Source organism: Lontra canadensis, unplaced genomic scaffold (genome assembly GCF_010015895.1).
Source record: "Lontra canadensis isolate GAN:19392208 unplaced genomic scaffold, GSC_riverotter_1.0 scaffold19, whole genome shotgun sequence".
Taxonomy (NCBI): domain Eukaryota; kingdom Metazoa; phylum Chordata; class Mammalia; order Carnivora; family Mustelidae; genus Lontra; species Lontra canadensis.
Genome location: NW_022631013.1, coordinates 354653 through 375639, shown reverse-complemented (window position 1 = coordinate 375639; position 20987 = coordinate 354653). Strand labels below are relative to the sequence as shown.

At 39.3% G+C, this 20987-nt stretch overlaps 1 protein-coding gene across 2 annotated transcripts in view; it reads right to left on the bottom strand.

Moving 5' to 3' along the window:
* Positions 1–5902: 5902 nt before the first annotated feature.
* MTAP (methylthioadenosine phosphorylase) overlaps positions 5903–20987 on the bottom strand; it is a 54418-nt gene continuing 39333 nt past the window's right edge. The window contains exons 7-9 of one of the 2 annotated variants that reach the window (XR_004383015.1): positions 18743–18865; positions 15913–16144; positions 5903–6105 (exon numbers count right to left, since the gene is read on the bottom strand). Coding sequence is in view for 1 of the 2 variants with exons in the window: in XM_032860288.1 (XP_032716179.1) it covers positions 16106–16144; positions 18743–18865 (162 nt within the window). In the remaining variant the exon portion in view is untranslated. Of the gene's footprint in view, positions 6106–14647; positions 16145–18742; positions 18866–20987 lie in introns of those variants that run through there. The other variant, XM_032860288.1, reaches the window with a different exon arrangement.

Genomic DNA, 20987 nt, shown 5'->3' with positions numbered 1-20987 from the left:
AGAATTAATAATTTCCATGCCCATCCTGAATGAAGTAGATCAATCATGTATAAAGTAAAAGAAAGAGAAGGGACTCGATTTCACAATTTCAGTTAGAAGGTAGTACTGTCCCAGGAAATGGGTCTTTGATGTAACTGTGTTACCAACCCCTGGGCAAGGTTAAAAATAAGCCTATATGCAAATAAGATCAATTTTCTTTTCATTCTTTTTCTCTTGTGCAAAGTGTTTTTGTTGTGTCAGAGTGTGGATAATATTGCTGAAGGGGATAAATTTATATAACAACCACAGAGAAAAATCAGCAGTACTGATGAAAAATTTACAGGGACATCTCTTTGATTCAGTAATTCTATCTCTGGAAATTATTCTGAAGACACATTTATATGTGTGCAAAATGGCCCATGTGTAAGAATAGTAACTATAGTTTTGTAATAACAAAACACATAAGACAATTTCAAGGGCCATAAATGGGGAGGGATTAATGAATTTATGAGGCTTCCCTAATATTCATAATATATAGCTATTAAACAGAATGCAACAGATCTAGCAAAAATGTAGTGATTTTCAAGATACATTGTGAGAGTAAAAAAAGAGAGTGGTAGAAGATAAAGTATGTAAAATAGTTCAAATTAAATTTTAGAAATATTTGTATATGTGCTGTTCATACATAAAATATTTCTGGAAAGACATGCAAAATATTGTTGAGTGTTGCCTCAGGGGAAGGACATGGATAGCTGGGGGCCGTGTGGAAGGAGATTTATTTTGTACAGAATATAATTTGCTACCAGTTTTAAAATCAAGTGTTTGAACTACCTAATACAAATAAATAACTATTAAAGTAAGCCAAGCACTGGTAGCAGGAAGTTTTTCTAGAACTGACCACATTCTATTTCATAAGAATTCTGCAACTGTCAACGTTGCATTAACAGGAAGATAAAAAAAGAAGAGACATCAGGGTATTTCAGTTAGTGAGGCCTTATCTAAGCCTTAGTTTCCTCATTTGTAAAATGGGTACAAGGGTGACTATTTTGCAGAGTTGTTGCCTGGATTAGACATAAAAATTATTATACATATTAGTGTACACACACACACACACACACACTCTCTCTCTCTCTCTCTCTCTCTCCCCTGGCTGGAGCCTTCAGTTTACCCAAAATAGTTCCCGGAGAAAGACCAAGCTGGACTTGAAGCAGGAAGAATTTAAGCATACCACCCAACTTCTCACCAGCATAGGATTTAGCATTAGCAGTTAAGTCCCACCCCCTTGGACTTCTGTTATTAAACAAACGTTACCTTTGCAGTACTGAGCTAGGTGCTTAGATACAACGATGAGCAAGACAAAACTCTGCGCTTTAAACTATATTAGGCAGTTTATACATGAGTGAATGTGCATTCGAGTCATATAGAACAAAACTAATGTTTCCCTTTGCTGCTCCACAGGGGTAACTGCTGATATTCTCATAAAGGTGGGGGAGATCCTTTAAGACTTGTGGTTTTGTTTAGTGCATGTTGCTTCTCCCCTTATATGATATGCATCATAAAGTCTGCACTGTTCTGTAACTGGCTAAAATATCAATAGGTCTTGGAGATTTTTACAGGTCATAAAGATTCTCCCCTATTCTTTTAAACTGCTGAAGATAGCCTATCATATGGAAAAGTGTACCATTTACTTAATCATTCCCCTACTGGTGGACATATGTTTTCAATTTTTACAAGTCTAGGATGCCCTAAAGAACATAGTTATACATGCATCTATGAGTCTGTTTCATATATTCAGAGACTTACTTTTTCTTTCTTCCTTTTCCTCTGAGGCTATTAGTCCTTGGTTAGATACATTACAAATGTCTGCCAGCTTGTTGCTTGTATTGTTACTTTGTGTATGGTATTATATACATTGAATAATATATATTCAACCTTCAGAATTTAAATTTTTTGATGGAAACAAGTGTGCCAACCAATCTTTAAAAAAGATAAGTTTGTTGTCATGTTTAAGGTGTTTTACACACCCAGGATTATACACACACATTCTCCCATATATTCAGTTATTATTTGACATTTACATATTTTATCCACCTAGAATTTATTTTCGATGTATGTCAAGTTGTGGTAAGCAGTATAAAGCTTTTCCCCACAAGATGTGTGTGTCATAATCTCTAGACCCTGTGAATATATTAGGTTTCAAGGCAAAATGAAATTAAGGTTAGAGATGGAATTAAGGTTGATAATCAGCAGATTTCAGATGATGTATTAGTTTCCTATTGCTGCCATGACACATCACCACACATTTAGTAGCTTAAAACAGCACAGTTTTTATACACTTACAGTTCTGGAGTTCAGAAGACTGAATGAAATAAGTTTCACTGGGCTAGATTGAAAAAATGTAGGGCTGGTTCTTTCTGGAGGCTCTGAGGGGAAAGTCCTATACCTTGCTTTTTTCAGCAAGTGGCTACTTATATTGCATGACTTCCTCTGCCTTCAAAGCACATCTCTCCAATCTCTGCTTCTGTCATCATATCTCCTTCACCTTCCTGTTGTCAAATCTCCTTGGTCTCTCTCTTATAAAGATGCTTGTGATTATATTTAAGGATTATATTTAAGGATGCTTGTGATTCTAGCTCACCTAGATAATCCAGGATAATTTCCTCATTCCAGGATCCTTAACTTAATTACATATGCAAAGTCCCTTTTTTTCCATAAAAGTAACAACCACAGGTTTTAGGAATTCCAGGTATTTGGGGGGGACACTCATCAGTCTGCCACATATAGAGAGCTTATTCTGGATTATCCAGATGGACCCAACATATCACAATTCTTAGGAATAAAAGAGGGAGCCAGAACAAAGAGAGCCAGAGAGATAGCAGTGTGAAAAGGACACAGTTTAATGTTACTGGCTTTCAAGATGGAAGGAGGATGCAATAAATCAAGGAATGGGGGTGACCTCTAGAGAGTCACCCACAAAGACTAGAAACAAATTATACCTAGAGTTTCAAAAGGGAACACAGCCATGTTAACACATTAATTCTAACCCAGTTAGACCCATCTTAGCATTCTTTTTAAAAACTTTAATTTTAGGAGGGGCCTGGGTGGCTCAGTCAGTTGACCACCCAGCTCTTGCTTTTGGCTCAGGTCATGATCACAGGGTCTCATCTCAATCTACATCAGGCTCTTTTCTCAGCGGGGACTCTGCTTGGGATTCTCTCTCTCTCTCTCTCTCTCTGCCCCTGCCTTGTGTGTGTGCTCTCTCTCTCTAGAATAAATAAATAAATCTTTTTAAATTTTTGTATTTATTTATTTATTTTTAAAGTTTTTACTTATTTATTTGTCAGAAAGAGAGAGAGAGAGAGAGAGCCCACAAGCAGGCAGAGAGGCAGGCAGAGGCAGAGAGAGAAGCAGGCTCCCTGCTGAGCAGAGCCCGATGTGGGGCTCGATCCCAGGACCCTGGGATCATGACCTGAGCCAAAGGCAGTGGCTTAACCCACTGAGCCACCCAGGCGTCCCAATAAATCATTTAAAAAAAAGCTTTAATTTTAATAAGAACACTTAACACGAGATTTACCCTCTTAACAGTGTTTTTTAAAGATTTATTTATTAAGGTGCTGTGGACGGCTCAGTTGGGTAAGCAGTCTGACATCGGCTCAGGTCATGATCTCAGGGTCCTGGGATCAAGCCCTATGTTAGGCTCCCTGCTCAGTGTGGAGTCTGTTTGTCCCTCTGCTCCTTCCCCAGCTTGTGCTTGTCCTCTTTCTCAAATAAATAAAATCTTTAAAAAAATTTATTTACAGAGAGAGAGAGCTCACGCATGCGGCAGGTGTGGGGAGAGGAACAGAGGGAGAGGGTGAGAGAGAATATCAAGCAGACTCCCTGCTGAGTGTAGCGCTCCATGTGGGGCTTTTCCCCAAAAATTTGAGCTCATGACCTGAACCAAAATCAAGAGTTAGATGCTTAACTGACTGAGCCACCAAAGCACTCCTCTTTACAATTTTTTAAGCACACAATATGGTATTACTGACTGTAGGTATAATGTTGTAGAGGAAATCTCTAGAACTTACTCATCTTGTGATTACTGAAACTTTACGGCTGTTGATTAATAATTACATTTCCCCTTTCTCCAGTCCCTGGCAACCACAGTTACACATTTTGATTTTATGAATTTGACTATTTTAGATACCTCATGTAAGAAAAATCATACAATATTTTGTCTTTCTGTGACTGGTTTATTCCACATAGCATAATGTCTTCAAGGTTCATTTATGTTGTTGCATATGGCAGAACTGCCTTTTTTTTTTAATTAACATATATTGTTTCAGGGGTATAGGTCTGTGAGTCATCAGTCTTTTTTTTTTTTTTTTAAAGATTTTATTTATTTAACAGAGAGATAACACATTGAGAGAGGGAACACAAGCAGGGGGAGTGGGAGAAGGAGAAGCAAGCTCCCGGCTGAGCAGGAAGCCTGATGTGGGCTCAACCCCAGGACCCTGGGATGACCTAAGCCAAAGGCAGACGCTTTACCAACTGAGCCACCCAGGTGCCCGATGATTCATCAGTCTTACACAATTCACAGCACTCGCCATAGTGCATACCCTCCCCAGTGTCCATCACCCAGCCACCCCATGCCATCCACCCTCCTCCACTCCAGCAGCCCTCAGTTTGTTTCTTGAGATTAAGAATCTCCTATGGTTTGTCTCCCTCTCTGGTTTCATCTTGTTTCATTTTTCCCTCCCTTCCCCTATGATCCTCTGTCTTGTTTCCCAAATTCCTCATATCAGTGAGATCATGTAATTGTCTTACTCTGATTGACTTAGCATAATGCACTGATCCGCTTAGCATAATACCCTCTAGTTCCATCCACATCCTTGCAAATGGCAAGATTTCATTTTTTGATGGCTGCATAATATTCCACTGTGTGTGTGTGTGTGTGTGTGTTTGTGTGTGTGTGTATATATCTCACATCTTCTTTATCCATTCTTCTGTTGATGGACACCTAAGTTCATTCCATAGTTTGGCTATTGTGGACATTGCTGCTATAAACATTTGGGTGTACATGTCCCTTCAGATCACTACATTTGTATCTCTAGGGTAAATACCCAGCAATTGCCCTACTGGGTACTTACCCCAAAGAATTGCTTTCTTTTTAAAGGCTTCTTTTCCATTGTATGTATATACCACAATTTCTTTATCCATTTATCTGTTGATGAGTATCTATGTTGTTTCCACATCTTGGTTATTGTGCATGGTGTTGCAATGAATATGGGAATGCTAATATTTTTTAAGATCTTCTTTCAATTCTTTTGGAAATATCCAGAAGTGGGATTGCTGGATCATGTAGTTTAATTTTTAATTTTAATCTTCATTCTATTTGCCATAGTGGTTACACCATTTTGCATTCCCACCACCAGTGCACAAGTGTTCCACATTCCCTATATCCTCACCCACACTTGTGGGTTTGTTTTTGTTTTGTTTTGTTTATAATAGCCACCCTGACAAAGTGAAGTGATATTTCATTGTCGTTTTGATTTATGTTCCCTCGTAATTAGTGATGTTGGAGCATTTTTTCATATACCTGATAACCATTTACATGTCTTCTTTAGAGAAATGTCCATTCACACTTTAGCTCTTTTTTTTTTTTTAAGATTTTATTTATTTATCCAACAGAGAGATCACAAGTAGGCAGAGGCAGGCAGAGGGGGCGGGGGGAAGCAGGCTCCCTACTGAGCAGAAAGCCCGATGTGGGGCTCGATCCCAGGACCCTGAGATCATGACCTAAGCCGAAGGCAGAGGCTTACCCCTCTGAGCCACCCAGGCACCCCTCTTTAGCTCATTTTTAAATCAAGTTCTGTGGTTTTGTTGTTATTTTTTTTTACTATTGAGTTGTAGGAGTTCCTTATATATTTTGGATATTAACCCTTTACCAGATATAAGGTTCACACATATTTTCTCCCATTCCATAAGTTACCTTTTCACTCTGCTAATTGTTGCCATTGCTGTACAGAAGCTTTTTAGTTTGGTATAGTCCCTCTTGATTGTGATGTCTTTACTTTGTTCTTCTTTCTCAAAATTGTTTGGCTGTGTCCTTTGTGGTTCTATTTGAATTTTAGGACTTTTTTCCTTCTGAAAAAAAGCCAGGAGGATTTTGATAGGAATGCTTTGATTTGGTAGATCACTTTGGGTAGCATGGACATTTTAACAATATCAATTATTCTAATCCATGGATACAGGATGTCTTTCCATTGATTTATGTCTCCTTAATGTCATTTATCAATTTTTTTAAGTAGGCTCTGTGCCAGTGTGGGGCTTGAACTCACGACCCTGAGATTAAGAGTCACATGCTCTATTGGCTGAGCCAGCCAGGCACCCTTCATTATCAATGTTTTGAAGTATTCCATATACAAGTCTTTTTTTTTTTTTTAAGATTTTATATTTATTTGACAGAGATCACAAGTAGGCAGCGAGGCAGGCAGAGAGGAGGAAGCAGGCTCCCCGCTGAGCAGAGAGGCCTATGCGGGGCTCTATCCCAGGACCTGGGATCATGACCTGAGGCAAAGGCAGAGGCTTAACCCACTGAGCCACCCAGGTGCAACCCCCCCAACCCCTACAAGTCTTTACTCTCATTAGTTAAGTTTATTTCAAAGCATTTTCTTCTTTTTGATGCTAATTGCTAATGGGACTTTTTCTTTCTACATAGTTCACCATTAGTGTATAGAAACAAACTGATTTTTCTACATTGACTTTGTATCATACACATTACTGAATTAATAATTCTAATAGTTGGGGGGTTTTTTTGTTTTGTTTTAGTCTTCACAGTTTTCTACATGTAAGATTATGCCATCTGCAGAGATAATTTTAGTTCTTCCTTTCCAATTTGGGTGCCTTTTATTTTCTTGTTTAATTGCAGTGGCTAAGATTTCCAGTATTATGTTGAATTGAGGTGGAAAGAATAGACATCCTTGCCTTTTTGCTGATTTTTCAGTTTTAGAAACAGCTTTCCACATTTCACTGCTCAGTGTGATGTTAATTGTGGGCTATTCATATATGACCTTTATTATGTTAAGGGAATTTTCTCTAAATTCCTAGTTTATTGATAGTTTTATCACAAAAGGGTGTTGAATTTTGTCAGATGTTTTTTCTGTATCTATTATTTAATCTTTTTAAAAAAGATTTTATTTATTTATTTGACAGACAGAGATCACAAGTAGGCAGAGAGGCAGGCAGAGGGAGAGAGGGGTAAGCAGGCTCCCTGCTGAGCAGAGCCCGATGTGGGGCTCCATCCCAGAACCTGGGATCATGATCTGAGTTGAAGGCAGAGGCTTTAACCCACTGAGCCACCCAGGCACCCCTATTTAATCTCTTATTGTAGGTCTACTCAGATTGTCTTTTTATTCTCAAGTCAATTTAGAAATTTGTGTGTTTCCAGGACTTTGCCTATTTTATTTCGAATATCTAATTTGTTGCATAGAATTGTTCATAGTACTTTTATAATCTTCTTTATTTCTGACAACAGTAGGATGTCTCATTTTTCATTTCTAATTCCAGCAGTTTGAATGCCATCTCTTTCGTCTTGATTAATCAAACTAAAGTTTTGCGAATTTTGTTGTTCTTTTCAGAGAATCAGGTTTTTAATTGATTTTCTATATTTTTTCCTATTCTCTGTTTTATTAATTTCCATTCTAATCTATTTCCTTTTGTGTTGCTGTAGGTTTATTTTGCTCTGAAGCTCTCTTCATTTTTCTTCGTTCTTTTATCTCTGCTCTTCAGGTTATATAATCTCTATTGAACTTTATTAAAATTTGCTAATTATTTCTTCTAAATCAAATCTACTGTTCCTGCCTCTTTAGTGAATTTTTCACATTAGTCATTGTACTTTTCTACTCTAGAATTTCCTTTTTTAAAAAATAATTCCTATCCCTTTATTGGTATCTTCTATTTGCTGCAATGTGTTCATCATACCGTCTTAACTCTTTAATCATGGTTCCCTTCAGTTCTTTGAACATGTTTATAATGGCTACTTTGAAAAACTTTGTTAAACTTGACATCTGATTGCTCTACAGGCAGTTTCTGTTGTCTGCTTTTTTCCAGTGTATGGGTCATACTTTCCTGTTTCCTTGCATGACTAATCGTTTTTATTGGAATCAGGACACTTTAGATAATATATTGCAGCAAACTGAATACTGGTGTCTCCCCTCTGCTGCTCCTTATTGCTCTTTGATTATTTGTTTGTTAACACCTTATTTTATTGGAGTCGATTTGTCTCTTGCACCAGTAAGCTTCTGATACTGTTCTTTAGAGAGCATATCCTTGGGTTATGGGCACAGTCACCCTGGGTTAATAGTGGTTGTTAGTTTGTTTTTAAGATTTTATTTATTTGACAGCGAGAGGCAGGGAGAGAGGGAACACAAGCAGGGGGAGTGCGAGAGGGGGAAGCAGCCCCGCACTGGGCTCTCTGCTTCCCGATGAGCAGGGAGCCCAATGTGGGGCTCCATCCCAGGACTCTGGGATCGTGACCTGAGCTGAAGGCAGACGCTTGACTGAGCCACCCAGGAGTCCGCAACAGTGGTTTTTTTCAAGGTTCTCTATGGTTGTCCCTTTCCCTGGTCATACCCAGCTGTTAAACTATTGCTGGGTGATTTTTTTTTTTTTAAATTTCTTACAACAATACACTGGGGCATAAATGCTTATAAACTAAACCAATGAAATTGGGACTCCTTCAAAAGAGTAGTTCTGAAGTCGGTTACTGATGTTTGTTCTGATCCCAGACAGTCTTCTGTCAGCAATGTTTTTCCTGGACCATAAACTGGTCCATTTTAGCTTAAATGTCAAATGATTCTACCAATATCATCCAAGTTTCCCTTTCCTATCATCCAAAGTGCCCTTCACTACTACCTTCACTGTTTAGAGGGAGCACCCTTAGGCTTGAACTTCTCCACTCTGTTGCAAATGAAGGCAGTTCCTTTAGGTAAAGAACTGGAGTTCTCTGGTTTATTACTTACTCTCCTTCAAAGCAAAATCTCTTGAGTTATGGCTATGGGGCTGGAAGTGAGAATAATGTCAAGCTTCTCTCTGAATGACACTCCCAGTTGAGGAGCTGAATGCCAGTGGTGGTTGGTTGTGGGGATGGGAGGGCAGCAGCTTCAGGGCTAAGCCACCCAGGTGCCCGCTTAGTTTTTTTTTAAATCTGCCTGGTATTTTAAGATAGAGTCTCATTGTTTCCTTATATTTTCTTTTCTTAGGGCTTTGTTTCTAACCATTTATCCAGTATGTATTTCATAGTATATATCCGATCTATTCTTAAATTCTAAAGAATTTCTTGTTTACTAAACTTGTTTGCCATGACTGACTACTAAATTTTATGAAATACTTTCTGTGTATGTATTAAGATATATATATAATTAAATTTTATTTATTTATTTATTTGAGAGGGGATGGGACAGAGGGAGAGGGAGCACGCACCACACTCAGTGCAGAGCCTGTCGAGGGCTCGATCTCATGGCCCCGAGATCATGACCTGAGCCGAAATCACAAGCCAAACGCTTAACTGAATGAGCCAGCCAGGCACCTCAAGATATTTGAACTTTGAATATTCACTGCATATTTGGTGCCATGAGAGAGTTTTAATTTATTTTCAAATGTGTACTAATGAAATTGCGGCTCCTTTAAAAATAGTTACTCCTTAGATGTAACATGGAAATACTCATGGAAGAAATTATATGGTGTATGTGAAATGCTTCAAAATAACATGGGAGGAGTGTAGGGGGTGGGAATATAGAAGAAACACATTGGCTATGAGATGATAATTCTTGAAGCTGGGTAATAGATAAAGGTTCATTACTATTCTTTGTATTTGTGTATACATTTGGAATTGACTTTCCTATTCCTTCCTGCTTCAACCTTGTGATCTTGATTCTTACAGGGAGGGAATTTGTAAACTAAAATGAGGTCAAAAAGAGCAGTTAATGAATGCATCATCACATTCCGATGTGTAGACTTTTTAAACCTGAATCATCTATAAAGCTGAGGGCATCTTTTGAAAATACTGACAACTTCCTGTTAATTTTCCCTAAATGAAATCATCAAATGCTTTTGTTTTTATTTTCAAAAAAAAAAAAAAAAGTGCTCTGAAACAAAATACCTAAGAAATCAAGCACACATTTTTTAAATTACATGCTGAATTCTAAAACACTTAGGTATTGTACTTTTTCAAAAATTATTTCCTCAAGATCCTACTGATATGATCAGCCTGTTCAATTTCTGTGTGTGTTCAGCTTACTGAGTGAGGTAAAACCAACAACTTTTTATTGATTGCTCATTTTTAAAAAAGATTTTATTTATTCATTTGAGAGAGAGAGTACAAGCAGAGGGAGAGGCAGAGGGAGAGGGAAAAGCAGAATCCCCGCTGAGCTTGGAGCCAGACATGGGGCTTGACCCCAGGATTTGGAGATCATGATCCGAGCCGAAGCTGACGCTTAACCATGTGAGCTACCAAGGCACCCCTACTGGTTGCTCATTAAATGTAAGGCATCGGCCAGGCCCTTAGGAATCAGTCTACCATTTATAGAAATATACAATCTCTAGGGGCAGCTGGGTGGCTCAGTTTTTAAGTGTCTGCCTTCGATTCAGGTCACGATCCCAGAGTCCTGAGATCGAGCCTCTCATCAGGCTCCCTGCTCAGCAGGATGCCTGCTTCTCCCTCTTCCACTCCCTCTGCTTGTGTTTCCTCTCTTGCTGTGTCAAATAATAAATAAAATCTAAAAAAAAAAAAAAAAAAAGAAACCTACAGTCTCCTTGGGAAGACAAATTACATGACAAGATGAACAAGGGAAAGATGTAAGTAATTGTCAAGGCATCAGAATAAATTTTATATGCCTTTTGTTGTTAACTCAAAATTCGGTACCCAGAATTCCTAATTCCTTCCATCTTAGTAATCTTAAACCCTGAAGTAGTAGTAGTAATCTTAAACCCTTAAGTAATATTAAACCCTAATTAATCCCTACCTCTAAGATAGCAAGGGGACATAAATTGGGAAATTAGAAGAGAATGGGTAGAGGGCTCTAGTAACATTCATTAAGGCACCAACATAATATCTGTAAATATATTCATTTCCTTCTTGGTAAACATGGACTTTTTGTTTCTGCCATGCCAGGACACTGAATTGAATTGAATTGAACTGTTACAAGGAGCCAAACTCTAGGCTTAGGGAGAAGTGATTTGGAAATGGAAGCATGACTAAAATTTCCACAGGCAGAAGTGTCATGGATTTATATATTTAACCAATATATATAGTAATGTTTATGTGTCAGTTACTATGCTAATTAGACAATGAATTGAGCAATTATAGTGTGACAAGTACTACAATAGAACTTTAATAGACAAATACTATAACAAAACAGGGTGTTTGGGGAACACAGAGAAAGTCCAGCCAGCCAGTGAGCCAGATAAAGGAGGGTGGTGGTGGACCAGAGTCTTTCAGGTGGAGAGACAACAAAGGGCAGAAGCAAGAGGGAGACCAGCCGGCTTGGACCTGAGGTCTAAGAGCTGCTCTGTCCCATACTGGAGCCATTTAGACATGTGTGACTGTCAACCACTTGAAATGTAGCTAATTGAGAAACTGAATTTATAATTTTATTTTTTTAAAGATTTTACTTATTTGAGAGACAAGAGAGTGAGCAGGGGATGGGAGAAGGACAAGCAGACTTCCTGCTGGGCTCCCATCCCACAACCCTGAGATCATGACCTGGGCCGAAATGAAGAGCTGGCTGCTTGACTGACTAAGCCCCCCAGGCACCCCTGAATTTATAATTTTAGTATATGATTTTAATTCAACTGAAATTTAAAAATTGCTGTTTCAATATACTTGCAATGACTTGTGTATGTGGATCTACCTTTCTTTTTCTTTCTTTTTTTTTTTTTTTCAATAGATTCTAGGAGTGCCTGGGTGGCTCAGTTGGTTAAGCGTCTGCCTTCAGCTCAGGTCATGATCCTGGCATGCTGGGAGACCTGCACTGGGCTCCCTGCTCAGCAGGGAGTCTGCTTCTCCCTCTCTCTATCTCTCCCCCTCTCCCTCTCTCTCTGTTTCTCCTGCTCGTGCTCTCTCGCTTTAAATTTAAAAAATTATTTAAAAAAATAGATTTTATTAAGTCCAGAGCAGAAACCACTTTTTTTTTTTTTGACAGAGAGAGAAAGAGAGTGCATGCACGAGACAGCACAAGCAGGGGAAGCAGGAAAGGGAGAAGCAGATTCCCCACTAAGCAGGGACCCTAATGTGGGCCTGGATCCCAGGACACTGGGATCATGACCTGAGCAGAAGGCATATGCTTAACTGAGTTACGCAGGCACCCCTGGATCTACCTTTCATAGTAAAATTTATAAAATTTAATACAGATCAGATTATTGCTGATGAAAATTAAGCATCTGATTTGAGATGTGCTGTGATTCCTGGTGTGAATGTGGGTTTTGAAGAGTCAAGAGTAACTCTATGTTTTTGGTCTGAGGGACCGGAAGGATGAAACTTCCAACAACCAAGATGGGGGAGTGCTGAGAGAGATTTGGGGGTGGGGGTGGGAGGTTGGGGACTGGAACAAGTCACTGAGGAATGAGTGAAGATGGAGAAGTCCAAGAGTTGAGGCCTGGATCAGGTAACTTTTTAAAAGATCTGAGAGAACAGCAAGAACCAGAAAAGACTGAGTAGCAGCCTCTGAGGTAGAAAGAAAATGGGAGTGTGGTGTCCTCGGAAGTCACGTGAAGAGTATTTATCAAGGAGAAGGGAGGGATTAAATAAATGTATCATATGCTGCTGATAGGAAAAGAAAGATGAAGTCTCAGAACTGACCAGAAGATTTCGTGACGTGACCTTGAGAGTGGTGGTGGCGGTGTTGAAAGTGGGGTGCTGGCAAAATCGGGATTGAAGTGAACTGAAGAAACAAGGAAGAGGAACTGGAGACAGAAGAGATCTTTGGGAGCTATATCCCAATGAAAGGCAAAGCAGTAAGACAAACAGCACACTGATTTGTGGCCAAGAATTTTTTTTAACGGGGTAGGTACAAATTAAAATATTTTTAAATTTGTGCACTGGGAGAAATGATACAATGAGGGAAAATTTGAGCATGGAGAGATAGGCAACCACTAGAGTGAAGCCTTGGACCAGGTGAGAGTCACAGAGGAAAGATAGGATTTGATTCTCTTGTACATAAATATTCACTGAACTTGTGCTGAGTACAAGGAACTGAAGATCCCAAGTGAAAAAGATGAAGTTCCTGCTTTTATGGAGGTCTATCAAATAGGGAGATGGGGAAGTCCTTAACTGAGTGACAGCCCTTCAAATATTTGAAATTCTTTTTTCCTTTCAATGGTTAGAGATACTCAATTTATTTAACCATTACTTATGTGTTATGATCTTCCCAGTGCTCACACCCTTCATATCTCAGAGATTATCACTGTTTTTTTTTTTTTTTTAAAGATTTATTTATTTGAGAAAAAGAGAAAATGAGAGGGAGGGAGGGACAGAGGAAGAGGGCGAAGCAGACTTCCCAATGAACAAGGAGCCTGACTGGGCTTAACCCAGGACCCTGGAATCATCACCTAAGCAGAAGGCAGATGCTTAACTGATTGAGCCACCCAGCAGCCCCTATTACTAAGTTTCTTATCAGAAACTTTCTAGGAGCATAAAGCATAAATATGCTATCCACACATCTGAACTGCATTCTTTTACTACACATATTTTTCTGATTTCCACTTTAACCAGACATGATTCCATACTAGTGCATAAAGATAATGCATCACTTACTTGAATTGACGTACCTTATTTAGATGCCACCATTGAGAATTTTAGCCATTCCTAAGCTTTTGCCTATTACAAACAACTCCAGAATGACTGGGGCTGATGTGCAAAACATTTCAGGTCTCAAATATAACCTTGGTATTCCAGCCTTCTCCATCTTTTTTGGTTACACTCTACATAGGAACTATTCTGTTTCATCCACAAAATTATGAAAAACAATGCAAAACAATGCATTACCAACCAATAAAGTTTTCTAAGTAGATGCAAATGCACTTCTCAATAACTTGGCACTATTCCAAAGGGCTAAGTCACTAAGCTACAACTTTTCCATTATGCCCATAATCCACTGGGGAAACGGAAATACTCAAACTGATTGCCATGTTCCCTTAATTTTATAGCTTAAAAAAGAAAAGTTAAAGATGATGTAAGTAAAACACAATCCAGGAAGAAATGCTCAGCAAAGTCCTCAAGAAAAAGGTATCCAGATGATTATATTGGCTTTGTATAAGGAGTGGCTGATGGGTAACAACAGCAAAACAGAAATATACTCCATATGAGAAGTCTGAAAATTAGGTTGCTAGAAAAGGCTACTGAATCAATTAAGACACCCCTGAAAGCCATCAGGGAGACCTGTACTTTCTGAAGGCAGCAAGAAAAATGTCCACCTGTTTTTGCCTTGACATCCTCAGAACATGTACTAAGAACGAAGGAAGGAAGGTACATATGGTATTACAGAGTAGTGCAGGGCTTACAGCGACAGGGAGCCCCGGGTTCAGGCCTGTTCTATCATCTGTGTATCTCTAATGTGCGACCAGGGTTGGATCCCTGCGCTGGGGAGTGCAAGACTCATAATCCCACGTAACCCAAACAGCTCAGTATCAATGCTGGGGAGTAACCAGTTTATTTTGTTGTTTACAATTAGCAGCTTATTATCTTGAAGACAGTCTCCTAGACACAAACACATTGACTTTACAGACTCTTTAAAGACAGGCTATATGACTAAAGGACCCAGTAACAGACCACAGTGAATAGTAGTTAACTCTGAGGGAAAAAAAGGATCTCTCTTGTTGAGAGAAAACAAAACACAATCCTATAAAATGAACAACAAAAAGCAGAGGAAGAAGCAAACTTCCATTTTACGAAACATTCCAAACCACTAACACCATGTAAAATAACTCACCAACGCATAAAAAGTAGAAACAAAGGTCAAATATTAATTTTAAAAATACCTGACACGCTAGCATGTGTGTCTAGTTTCTTATAGTTTCAGACTCTCTGAGGATTAAACACCCAGCTTTTCTCAAGTTGTTGCAGACCCAAGTATCATTCTCACTATACAGTTATTAGTGATTCTCTTTTTTAACAAAATCTGAAGACGGAACTCAAACAGAATTCTTCTTAGAATTACCATCTTAAACTCTGCTTCACATCAGTATGTTTTCAAGAACTGGACCTTTTTATTTTTAAGACAACTTTATTATTTGGTTATATTCATTGTAGAAAAATGTGAAGACACAGAAAAATATAAAGAAAATTAAAATGATTCAGTGTCCCAACCCCAAATACAGTAACAAAAGATTATATACCCATTTCTGGTATTTTTCTGCATTAATATAGAACTTTAAAGCGAAATTAGCAATGCAAAATGTGTGCACATATCCTTTTTTCATTTCGTATTATAGAGCAACCATTTCTTCAGGACATTAAATATTATGTGAAACATGATCTTCAGTTGGCTGCTTCACAACACAATTAGAGCTATGCTGTAATTTACTTCCAACTGTTGGATATTCAGATTGTTCTGAATATTTACGATTCTAACTAATGGTACATTAGACGTCCTTCCCTATACATAATTCTTTGTATCTCTGATAATTTTTTAAAGATAAATTCCTAGAGTAACCACCACAAAGGGTCTAAGTATTTTTAAGCCTTTCGATACATTTTAGCAAACTGCCCTCCAAAAAGACTACAAATTTATAGTAACACCAATAAATAGCCCAAGAATTCCCATTTCTTCCTCGTATTTCCTTGGTAACATAGGAACTGGATATTACCTCCCAACCTTATTCTTACAAATTTACTGGGGGAAGGGTAGGTGGGGTCTTATCTTTTTTTCTGAAGTGTCAGAATTTTTCCACATTTACCGGTCATTTCTGAAGCAGTCTAAGCCTTCGAGAAGGCTTCTCTGATACATGCATGTCTTCTTATCATGTTCTTCCTTAGCAGGCAAGGGCATGAGGGCTGCATGCCTTTTCCATGTTTTTTCCAAGTTAAGCCGAAATTTCTCAAATGACTAGAATTAGGAAGTCTTCCTGTCACCTAGGCAGCCATGTTGGTTTAATGTCTTGGTAATAAAACAGAAAACTGGGCCATATTCTAAAAGGAAGAAAACAGGCACAGGTCATATTTAACCAAGCATTTGCTGTAGGTAGTGATTCTGAAGATCAGGATAATCGCCAGGAGCATTTAATTAAAAATTACATTTTGATTTCAAGACTGAGGAGTCATGGTATACACACTTTCAATAAACTCCCCCAGGAAATTCTCAAGTTCGCCAAACTTTAAAAGCAACCAACCACATGTGGGACTAGTGACAGCCCCTAACTCTTAGTTCCTTTCTCTCCTTTCCTGTAGAGTGAGCTGTGCTTATTTCAAGAGGGCTGTTCAGATTCTCACGGACCTCCACCCCCTTTCACCTCCACTAGGATATGTTTCATACACCAACCTCCAGCCTGGATTAATGTAAATCAACTTCTGTCATTCACCTTATCCCAGTGGATAAAAATCCTTGAAATTTTAGTACATTAGTATCTCTAAACATAACAGGATCCTCTTCATCACTCCAAGTCTTATATATCTTTGTAAACCATGGCTGACCATATAGTGGGTACTCACTAAGTGTTTCTGAAATGAATGAGTGAATGGATAATACACATTTCAGTGTAGAGGGGACTGAACATGCTACCCCAGAATACCCCAGAATAAGGGGTTATTAGTAGGATGTTCCTTAACGCAACAGAATGGAGGCCATGAGTCTCAGTATTGTCTAGAGCAGCAATTCTTCATTTTCTTTCTTTAGATCACATATATCTTTGAGAATCTGATGAAAGCTATACACATTAACCCTCTTTAAAAATACATACATGCAGAAACACACTATTTTTACATACTTTCAGAAACTTCACAGGAAAGGAGAACATGAATTTCTACCATTCAAGCATTTTTTAAAAAAAGATTTTATTTATTTGATAGAGATCACAAGTAGATAGAGAGACAGGCAGAGAAAGAGGAGGAAGCAGGCTCCCCGCTGAGCAGAGAGCCCGATGCGGGGCTCGATCCAGGACCCTGGGATCATGACCTGAGCCGAAGGCAGAGGCTTTAACCCACTGAGCCACCCAGGCACCCCATTCAAGCATTTTTTACTTAAAAATGAAGCTGAAACAATAAATTTATTGCTTGAGAAATTATCTTTAAATTCAAAAAAGACTGTGGTTAAAATGGGGTCAGTTGAAAAACTTAAAAAACAAACAAACAAACAAACAACCACAACAGCCCATCACATCTTGCAGGTGACAATTGCCTTTGCAGTAGCAAAGTATGAGTCACAGTTCCTATAATCAATAGCTTGCTTATTTAGAAAAGCTAACGTCCTGCTGTCTCTATTGCACTGCACTCAGGGCAATGTAACAGTTTCCAGTTTAAACTGACTTTCCTCAGTTCTTAGAAATTAATTTATTTCCCCTTTCTTCATAATTATAATAAGGCTTGCCTGTATTTCAGTTACGATGAAACACTTCATGGGGGAAAGAAGGGCTATCATTTACTCATTAAAGAACATTTAGCTTCTAGGTCTATAGGCTGAAACCAAACATGTGTTTCCTGTCCCTTAGGGACTTTAAGTCTAGTGGGAAAAGACGGAATACAAGTTCCAATATTCTTGACTTGGCCAGGGCATAGAGCTGAGAGATACCTTGTTACAGGGGTGAGTACTGCAGCATGCTGTATCCGCTTGTGACAACCGGCTCTTTGTATCTCTCAGTGGTTTGGTATTGAGAGTCTGAAATGAGCTGGGTTGCAGCACTTCCACCAGGCATTCGGTATCAATTAAAATCATGGCTCCTCAGTGCCCAGCAGCTGTCAATCACTGACCATCACACAGTCTCTTCACCATACTAAAATTGTGGCTCTCATCCCACAGCTCCTTGGTGGTTAGCAGTTCAGGCAAGGGAGGGCTTTTATGAAGTTCTCAAATCATCTCTCAACTACTTGTCATAAGACCCAAGTGTCTAGGTGTGTTCTAGACCTTAGGACAGGCTGGCTACCTTCCCTGGATACTAGGGGAATGTAATATCCAACTGGCTTGAGACAACACCTTATCCAACGTGGTTAATCAATAGAGTCACAAAACATCCAAATAAAAATCATGCATCTCTGAGCTTTAGCACTCAGTTTAAATTATATTCTGGGAATTAATACTAGAGTTGAAAAGCTGCCAATCTACAACCCATCCCGTGTTTATCATTAATCACTGTCTTAGTCTGATACAATGTCAACACTAAACAGACATTCCTTGGCACCGTTTTGGTATTCCTATTAGTGCTTTGGCTTTAAAGGCTGCCTACACTTTGCCAAAGAGCAAACAGCTTTGTCAGCAATGTAAGCCATGTACAGAACAAGCACTCTCAACCTCCTAAAGCATTATTTAGGGATGCCCTGCAAAGCAGGACAATGTTAACAGGTTGGCAGACTAGATAGTAAAACTCTCACCACCTCAACTTTCAAGTCTTGCATTACTTGCCCAAATATGTAACTACTCAATTTCACACTGGTTAGTATGGTGGTTAAGAGCATGAAAACTTGTAGAGAACTTCTGGACTAGTATAAAATATAAGACGAGCGGCCCAAGGGTGAAATCCAAGTAAGAGAGAAAGACAGCTGTGCAAGTGTCTGCTTGCAGATGGTGAGGGTACTTACCTTCAGGTTATGGAGGGTTTCTGACCATTCCATGGACCCTATCTGAGGTATGGTAGTGAGGAGCAGACTTTTGGCTTTATTGGCATTTTCTTTCAGGGTCTTTAGGACCCGGTCCACCGAAACCTAGAGAAACAACAGCACAGGATGTTACTGGCAATTTATCATCCTACCGTTCTCCACAGAACATTTTCCTGAGCTCCTTCCTGATCTATAAAGTCAGTTTATGCCAATTCCAATCCCCTGAACACCAGTTCTGCATTTTTTAAGGCAGACTTGGTCCCAACGGGGGAGGTCTTGGGAGAAACCCAATGACATCTCGGAAGAGAACACTGTCTCAGATGTATAATGTGTTAGCATGGTCTGGAAAGATGTGGCCAATTCTCCTCCTGTCCATAGTAAAATGGATTCCAGTCTTAAAATTGTTCCTACACTGGCTAACCAATCCTAAGATAAGCACATGGCTCTTCTTCTTCTTTTTTATTTTTTTTAAGATTTTACTTATTTGACAGAGAACACAAGTAGGCAGAAAGGCAGGCAGAGAGAGAGAGAGAGGAGGAAGCAGGCTCCCTGCTGAGCAGAGAGCCTGATGCGGGGCTTGATCCCAGGACCCTGGGATCACGACCCGAGCTGAAGGCAGAGGCTTTAACCCACTGAGCCACCCAGGCGCCCCAGCACATGGCTCTTAAGACTTTGAGTTAATGAAGAGAAATGCTGGAATCAGAGTATTATCATTTCTACAGCTCCCAGTGAATTAATGGATGGGCAGCTAACATCACAGAACAACAAAAATCCCAAACCAAACAAAAAATCCACTTTAATGAGCTTCCTGACAGGAAAACTGAACACGAGTTTTGACATCTAAATTGGATCAAATCTCTGGAACCAGCTGTCAATTTACAAAGAACACAGAGGACTGAGAAATCTGTCAAACTACCCCAAGGAGATGATTTCAGTGATCCAGAAGGTTTCCTGTGGGAAACGCTAGAAGACAGATGACCTAGTTTCTTTTTAGAACACTTGGAAGTAAAAAACTGTGATACTTGAGGTAACTAGAAACATGAACTATGCTTTGATGTATTAAGGAATTACTGCTGGGATGTGACAATGATAACGTGGTTATGTTAGATGTTTATGGCTAAAATCATGGATCAGAGTCCAGATGAAATATAACTGGCCCTAAGCTGGTATGTTCACAGTTGAAGCTGGATGTTGATTTACAAAAGCTCATACTGTCCATCGACTTTTTGTATATGACTGAAATTGCTTCATAAGGATGTCAAAAAAAGTTGTGAATATAAAATCAATGATCAGAGGTGGAGTACTTGCCACACCTCAAGGGTATCTGAGGTTGAGGGGCGCAAAGATTACACCTTTCTATTTTCTGGAGTTTATATAAAGTCCAGATCCATCCCACAAACACTGAGGTGTGTTTAGAAAAAACTGACGAGCACTGGAGCAGGTGGGAGTCCCATCACTGAGGGGATACAATGCAGTCAGCAGATGGGAGCTGCCAGGTACACGCAGAGGCTTGCTTGAAGCAGTCTTCCAGTGCAGGCTCATGAAGCACCCAAGAAATTTACCTTGTATTTATTTTTTTTCCTTATACTTTTCACACTTTTCCTTTGATAGTTCTTTTTTTTTTTTTTTTAAGATTTTATTTATTTCAGAGCAAGCGAGAGAGAGTGCAAGAGTTGGGGGGTGAGGGGTAGAAGGAGAGGGAAAAGCAGACTCCGCTGAGCAGAGAGCCCGATGTGGGATTCGATCCCAGGACCCTGAGATCATGACCTGAGCCGAAGGCAGACGCTTAACCAACTGAGCCACCCAGGCGCCCCTTCCTTTGACTGGTATTTCTGTACAGACTCTGATCTCTTTTTCTCGTCTTTATTCCAGGTGTTGGGCTCCACCCAAAATGCCTGTTGTACTAACCTCCTCACAATAAAATCTAAACCTCTGTTGAAAGTCCAGTTCAAATGTCAAGTTCTCAAACATTTCCACACACCCTCCCCCATCCATCATGGTGGCCATGTGAACTACAGAAGCTATCGGAGCTGCTCTACATACAGGATTTGGTTCCATTCTCCCAGAAATCCTGCAAGGTCAGAACTGTAAGTAAACAACCTCCACCCCTCACCTCTGGCTCCATCCCACCAAAGAGTAAATGGATCAAAAAATGTGCCCAGTGTTCCAAGTAAATGGAGCAACAGGAATCTGAAGGTGGGTGTCGGCAACTCGAAAATCTTTGTAC